This window comes from Sardina pilchardus, chromosome 16 (assembly GCF_963854185.1).
Source record: "Sardina pilchardus chromosome 16, fSarPil1.1, whole genome shotgun sequence".
Lineage (NCBI taxonomy): Eukaryota > Metazoa > Chordata > Actinopteri > Clupeiformes > Clupeidae > Sardina > Sardina pilchardus.
In genome coordinates this window covers 6,788,448-6,796,394 of record NC_085009.1, presented here as the reverse complement: position 1 = coordinate 6,796,394, position 7,947 = coordinate 6,788,448, and the positions used below count along the sequence as shown (strand labels likewise).

At 40.5% G+C, this 7,947-nt stretch overlaps 1 protein-coding gene across 1 annotated transcript; it reads right to left on the bottom strand.

Moving 5' to 3' along the window:
• Positions 1 to 5,912, bottom strand: rimoc1 (rab7a interacting mon1-ccz1 complex subunit 1). The gene is made up of 6 exons (XM_062516674.1): positions 5,774 to 5,912; positions 4,705 to 4,814; positions 2,470 to 2,616; positions 1,813 to 1,944; positions 1,239 to 1,353; positions 1 to 864 (listed from the first exon to the last, which is right to left on the bottom strand). Exons 1-6 carry the CDS (start codon positions 5,865 to 5,867, stop codon positions 629 to 631), a joined length of 834 nt encoding a protein of 277 aa, XP_062372658.1. The 5' UTR covers positions 5,868 to 5,912; the 3' UTR covers positions 1 to 628.
• Positions 5,913 to 7,947: the final 2,035 nt, after the last annotated feature.

Below are 7,947 nucleotides of genomic sequence, written 5' to 3'. Positions count from 1 at the left end.
TATTTTTTAACCCAAAATTTATTTTGATGAGAACATTAAAAAATGAAATGCACTTTTGAAAGAATACCAACACAGTACAGTTCTCCATTTAGAAATGTACTATCAAAATATCAAAACTCTCATCTGTTCACAACACATCTTGCCAAAAGTGAAGAAAGGTGTACTTTTTACATTTAAGCAAAAGTGATATAAAGATGGCATAACAAAAAATGCTTGCATTTGAAAGAGTACTGAATATGTAGAATTAACATATCTGTGGTATGTGTACCTTCTGTCATATATAAATGTAATTAATTAAAATTAAAATAAATAAATAAAAACAAGCAAAAAATAATAAATACAAAACTACGGTTGTGTGATGTTTCTCTCCCAGAAAGGTTATCGCTTTTGTGATTGTTTAGATTTATCTCTTTTATATTGTACTTTTTTTTAAAAAAATGTAACCACATTCTCAGAGAAAAGAAATGTCCAGCCAGAAGTCTGGAATCTGGAAGGTAAGTGCTTCTCTTTTTTTTCTTTTTTTTTTCAAGGTTTTAGAGAGTATACTTTTTTTTAAGGGACCCCTGGTCATTCCCGTGTTCCCCAACACTCACACAACAGTCTCTCGGACCCCTCAATCTGCCGCGGTTTATTGTAAAATGCTAAGGATCTCCTTGGCGTTCTCGGTGTTCCACCCTTGACCGTGGAGCGGGCCCTCGCATGCAGACACGTATTTGTGCAGGATCTGCGTGCCGATGTCCCGGAAGTGCATCCGCTCCTCCTTGCGCTCCATTGAGTCCACATTGCAGTCCTCGTACTTGACCGCCCAGAAACACATCTCCCCGATGTACATCATGGTCAGCAAATGTGTGTCTGAGAAGATGCCTGTGCAAAGACCAACAGCAAAACAGTTTTGAAGCATCAACAAAATAACGACAGGGATTCACACTCCTGAAGACGCTGGAAATAGAACTTTTTTTCCCATTGCATATATCCAGGTAAAGAAAATGCTAATATAACAAATGTCCGATTATCTACAGTAATTGAGATGAAGCATACTCTGGACTGGCTATAACCAAACAAGTATCCACTGAAACTACTGCTGAAAATCTAGATAAGCCTCTCTGTCAAAAATGCAATAAGCCCCCCCCCCCCTCCACCCCCCAGATATGACTTTGGAGTGTTAGGTACCTTTCTATGCTTAACTTATTAATACATGTAAACATAATGTATAATGTAAAAGAATAATAAAAATTTACCTTCAGACAGAAAGTTTGCTGTCGTAGAGTCATGGAAAACTACACCATCGTTCAATTTGACTGAGTTCCGTACTTGCAACATCCTCATAAGGTATCGGACACCTTCTTGGAGACACTAAAACATGAAAATATAAAGTCATGCTTCCGTCTGTAAAGTAGTACTCAGAAAATCACTCCTGTATTGCAGCAGTCAAAAGTCATTTCAATCTATATTCATCTTGAGTCATTGCCCAATGTCAAATGTACTTTTGGTCAGTTGAGTATATTCCGATTCCACCTACTTTTTTTCACACTTGTACTCTGCATCTTAGTATAGTTTAGGACTAAGACAAACTGGCTTTCATGTGCTGATAATGAATAGTTTGAGTAGCACTTCTAACTAAAATATCACACAACCATGACACATGTGTCTTGTAACACAGAAAAGCATTAGACTAGTAAAAATGTATGTAAAAAAAAAGTATGAGCATGATTCTGATTCTGGTGGGATTTTTTGTGAGGGTGTTACTAACAAACAATGACTTGTGATAAGGAGATGACCGTACACTGGACAGGTAGGTGTTCGTGCACCAACCTTGAGGAAGGTGGCCTTGTTCTGCTTGATCCACTGCTTCCTCTGGTGCAGGGTGTGACAGTACATGTAGAGCAGCGCCCCACGCCTCCAGTACAGGCACTCAAGCAGCTCCAGCCCCAGCACAGACTGCACCTGAGTCGGGGAGGGGAGGGGAGGGGAGGGGAGGAGAGGGGAGGGGAGGGGAGGAGAGGGGGCAGACCACCAACCATTAAGAAAGTACATTAAGAACTTCATTTATATGAGCAATCCTCTTGGTTAAGACCCTGAGGGTTTGCAAAGCGCTGCCTTATGTGAACCATATCAAGGCTGGCTCCACCTGTTGCTCTCCAGGTCAGTTTTTACTGGTAATATACCATAGAATCATGTATATAAAAACCATGTGTTGATGTTGCGGCTCCTGCTGTTGGTTATAAATATAGACCAGGGTAATAGCAATAACTACTTTGGGGGGAAAAGTAAAAGGTTGAACTGAAAGAAAAAGAGCTGAAAACTGGGAGGAAAAAATGTATTGTTGAAAACTAAGTTTGACGAGGTCTCTTGAAAAGTCCCCGAGTTGTTCATAGCCCACAGCATCTGGACCGAGGCCACCCTCTCCTGAGTCAATCCAGCAGGAGGGCTGGCAGGTAGACAGGTGACAGGTGTGGCGGTGGCCATTACCTCCTGTGCCGGCGCCAGTCTGCCAGACAGCACCTCCGGCTCGGTCAAGTCCTGCAGCAGCTCCTGGATCTTGAAAGGGGAGCATTCCTCCGGGAACTCCTGGTCCACCAGCTTATTCTCCTCATAGAACGTGATATCCAGAATCACCTGCATGGACGGTCGGGGACAAGCCGAAACAATAAAAACAAGAGGACGGAATGCCTAGTGTTACTTCACTTCACTTTGCATTGTGTGAAACATAAATTGGGAATAGGTGGGTGTGATATTTCTGAGAATTAATACTTTAAAATAAGGAGACACCGCTGCCCAACATTACACATGAAACATAAATTATGTGTGCAGTCAGTGACTCCAACCCCATACAAACTTTTGTCAAAATCAGCTAACTGCTTCTCACAGTCCTCTAGCTGTCTGTTCAGTTTGCTTAATTTGGTTAAGAACAAATTCTGATGCTTTTTTTCCCAGCCATTTCAGAGTTAGTCTGTGGTGTACTTGGCCAAGACGCAAAACCATGACCAAAAGGCCTAATCGATGACAGAGAGAAGAACAGCAAAAAACACTGTGCTGAGGCACTAATCCAGAACCCCTGTAACGGTGCATGACCCAACTACTGCATGTGAAGTAAGTAGAAAACAAAACAAGTGTCTCTGTATAGGCCAAACCACCAGACAAGCTGATGCAATCCCTGAGTTATATTGCAGGGATGGTGGTAGGTAACTAGATTCACTGTAACCTCCAGAGGGACTGTGGGTCTTGTGGCCAACAACTGTTAAAAAAAAACATCAGGATGTCATTTACTTTACGCCATGAAGACATTAGCGGCACCATTAACATACAGTAATGTTTCCAAATCATCTTAATGAACCTCAAAAACAACTTCTGCCATTGTAGGAAACCTCCAAAGCCAAAATACAAAAGACTGCTATTCTACAGGAATGACTGCTGTCAGTGCAATCCATCTATTTTATATCGGAGTTATGTTCATACTTTGTTGCAAAAGACGCTTTCATTTGTTTATTATTGTGCTTCTTAACCAGACGGGGATCCCAAGAGCAAATCTTGTTAAGGGGCAAAACAGTTCAGCCAGATCGGTACAACTGCAGCCACACAGACACAGAGTGTATCCACAGTAGCCTAAACAGGAAAAAGTCAGACCCAACCAGGACCAACCATATTTGGTGATTGAAATCGCCACCATTTTAAATCCTCTCTGATGGCTTCACTATTGACTGTGCGTGCAGTGCAATGCTGGCTGGCCATGCTTTTCACAGTCGTTGGCGGAGGCTCTCATCCTACCCGAGGAGGACCCAGGTGGGAGTGATTAACTCAGTGATTGACTTCCTGTGGGAGTGCCCACTGGGAGCTGGGAACTTGTGCTAAGCAGCAAGGTGGTAGTGGTAGTGGTGATGATGGAGGAGGATAACTTCCCCTGTCAATAAATTAACTTCAACATGGAGCAATAAGGGTTCTTTGTTCCAAAGTATGGATCAGTGAAAAGTGAACGGCATTGCTCTGGTATGGCACATTTCCATTGTGGGGTAAAACCCCGGTGTCTGGTGAAAGTTAAATAGACTTTGAATATACTTCCATTGCTTGAGTACATCATGGTGCATTTATCCTCCATTGAGATTGAAACTACAGGTCATTAGACAAAGCAGGCTATTGACACAGCACAGCAGCCCATGATGCTGGCTGGCACAGCACTCATCTCTGGCATGACAACTTTGTAAATTAGATTACATTACATCAGTTCATGAATATTCCTTCACAGCTGAGGGATTGGTTCAAGCTATTTTTTTTAACTGTCAGCCCACATTTCATGAAATCTCAAGCTAAACAAACGTGTCAGCTCCTTACAGCAAAAAATAGTGGCGAAACAACAGAGCACAGAGTTTTATTTTTCACAGAAAAAACACTTATTTTGATTCTGCACCACTGACAATTTCCACTTCCTCACATTACTTGAGTATGCCTGATGTAATGCCATGATTCCTATGCACAACAGTATTTTGAAGACTTATGAGTGCCTTGGTAACATACACAGAGGCAGTTTTAGAGGAGTATATGAAACACCATACACAGTAAAAGAAATAGAGGGGTTGAAGTCAATACACAAGTCATATCACAAGACCGTCACAAGACTTAAGATCTCAGAACTATCCCATTACTGATCTCATTCTGACAGCTAGGGAAAAAACGCTATAATTGAATAATGTATTAAATCAGCTCAAATACCTGCGTGTAATCCTGCAGCAATTTAGGGAGACTGCCACTCTCCCCACCTTGTCTGTAATAGTTTTTCAACTTGTCTAGAATGGCTGATGCATTCTGTAAATAGTCATCATCTAGGGAAAAATAGATTTTGTTAATTATTTGCGTCCATATTATATCTAGGAGTGTCAATGGCATGGTTTAACTAAATAACAATCTACGACACGAGTTTCAAAATAGCCCATTCATTGACAAGAAACTGGGGTTACATAACGTCACATTCTGACATTCAACAAGTCTGCCTTGCACAAGCCATTCGCCAATTAATCCTCGCAGTACCGAGACGAGATGGCAAGGCAGCAAAATAATTCCCTTAGCTGCTAGAACTTGACGTTTTTATGCATGTTGTTTATCAGAGGACAGCAAACACCAGCTGCATTGAACTGATTTAAGTTACCTACTTTGTAAATTAAGCAAAAACGACACAAACACCAATGTTCTTGATAAACATTACTGCCTGTTAGCATCATGCAGCAAGCTTAGAGGCCAGGGGGCATATTTAGTCAAGCACGGTCATAAGGATATTACTAACAAAATTGAGACTATCGGCCACTAACATCAGCCCCTTTAAATATGATACCATCAGGTTACCGTTATTTTGACTAAACGCGGTGTGTTAGCTAAGAATGACTAGCATAGCAACACTCGCTATGAACTGTTTATGATGACGTTCCACACACTAGCGTTAACGTTAGGTAGCGGACATGCTAATTTCTATTTGACGTATCATTATCTTGAATAGTAAATATAATTTTCACTGACGTACAACCAAATGGTCCTTAACCATGACACAGACCACAAACGTGGGAGTAACGTTAGCAAATCACACAACTCAAATGGTATGGCCAAGTTAGCTCACAGCTGGCTAGCTAGCTAGCTAAACAACAACAGCAGCAGCAGTAAAAGTGCGCTAGCTAGCTAGCTAGCTAGCCAACAACGAGGCTTCAATGATGACAGCAAAATCGTATCGTTGAAGTCAAGTGAAATGTAAGTCCTGCAATAACGACCAACAATTCCATAAATGTGGAATTACCTGGCTTTTCTATCCTTAGGGTGGCACACTTATTGTCCAACTCAAAAATCCTTCTTTCTAGCTCAAAACCCTGTCGCCTGTAGTCGTCGGCCATGACTGGAAACGACAGTCACGTGATGACTTATTATTCACGTGCTTTGGCAAAGCAAAGAGGTCCATAAACAGACCCGGCTAGAGGTATGCTCAGAGGGCGCTGCGTCTACAGTGTGTGCATAGACCTAAAAGAAAGTGTGTGCAGCATATCAGGCCTAATAAGTTATCTTCCTCTTTGGCCGTTTACAGAGAAATCAAGCCAGTTATTTGAGCAATTAGTAACACTGCAATTTCCCCTGGGAGATTAATAAAGTATCCTATCCTAACTGTTTCAATAACTGTTTATATATACTATTACCTAATTCTATTCTATTCTATTCCATTCTTTATCCTAAAAGTAGCCCAAAATCTATGGTTATGATATTTAGCAGACACTTTTTCTCAAAGTGCTACATAATAACAATATAGTTACATTTCAGTAAACAATATAAAAGTTGGCAATAATACATTAAGGAGAATTGCAATGATAAACAACAATGTGAATTTAATTCACATTTGACTTTGCAGAGAGTCTGGCCTAGATCCATCGTATCTCCCGGTTGGTGGATGCTTATTGTCTGAAGTTCGGAATCACTGGAGTTCAGTCAATCACTAACAGTATGACGTTAACCATGGGGGACACAATGATAATGATAGGCTTTCAATTTGTAATCACTCTCAGGAATGCCCTCTGTTCTCTGGTTGTTCGGAGGTGATCTTGCCGGAGTAAACAAGGGTGGATCAAGCTATTCCACATTGCGTACTGTAAGGAAAATAAATTGAGCGGAAGTACGTAAACAGGCGGGGCCAGGCTAGTTTTAGGCCTATAGCCTACATAACATATGCCTATGTAGCCTACCTCTGATAGTTTAAACCTGGATTAACCCCATATTTACTAGGAACTGACAGAAATACAGTGAATTATACCAAATTAAAACACTGTCTCATCATATTTTGGGAACAAGACCACAAGCCTATTAAAAACTTGTCAAGGGCCACATTTGACCCTTGAGCCGGACGTTGGACATGCCTGGCCTGAACATTGCGGTAAGTCAAATTAACCTTTGAGTGTCTATGGTGTTTAATTTTTTAGTGACCACATAATCAACCTTGAGTATCTTAATTTCACCCTACATATAATAATAATAATAATACATTTTATTGATATAGCGCCTTTCAAGACACCCAAGGTCGCTTCACAAATGAATTGAAATATGTTCACAACAACCCACTTGCATAAAGCAGATTTCAATACATTCAAAGTGATTTATGTTGGTTAAAAACCTATTTGCTTTACAAATGTCCCACTCCCTCCTAAATAACGTCATCTACAGTAAACACGTAGATCATTCCCTGCAAAATTCAGACCAAATCCTTAGGTTGAAAATATGCATCTGACTGTTAAAGATGCATGTGTTCTCTATGAATGCACAAAAATAATATAGGCTAATAAAGGGACTTTTATAGTGAGGTGTTTTTGAACCGATTAATGTCCAACTCTACAATGAACCTGCAGAAAAGGCAGGTAAGTTGATACAGTAGGATAAATCATGGATTACATACAGTAAAGGGGTGTAGATAGATACATAGATTGAGTCCTCATTCATCCTAAAATAAATTTTTAACAGTCATTATAAGATAGAAATTAAATTCCAAGGAATTACCAATGCATGAAAATGCAAAAAAAGATGTAAAAGTAATGGTGATTATGATGTAAGAGTAAAAAACAATAATGCAGAGATTCTTCCAATAGTGTTGCTAGGATACATATAACGGTTGCTATGTCGAATAAAGTGGTTGCTATGCTGGTTGCTAGGGTAATCTTGTTGGTTGCTATGATGGTTGCTGGGTTGACGTTAAATAGGTGTTAGCTAGGTTGTTGCTAGGGTACTTATTTTATTGTCTTCATGCAGAGCACAAGTACAAAGACAATGAAATGCAGTTTCATTGTTTCAACCAGAAGTGCAAAAAAGATCTAGACGCACCCTAGCGGCAAAAAATATGTTTTGTCTAGCGGGATGGTCTAGGGTCGCACCATTAACAGGGCGTTCACACTGTCTACGTCCGTCGACGGATCTCGGAATGCCTGTCTGCCGTATGTA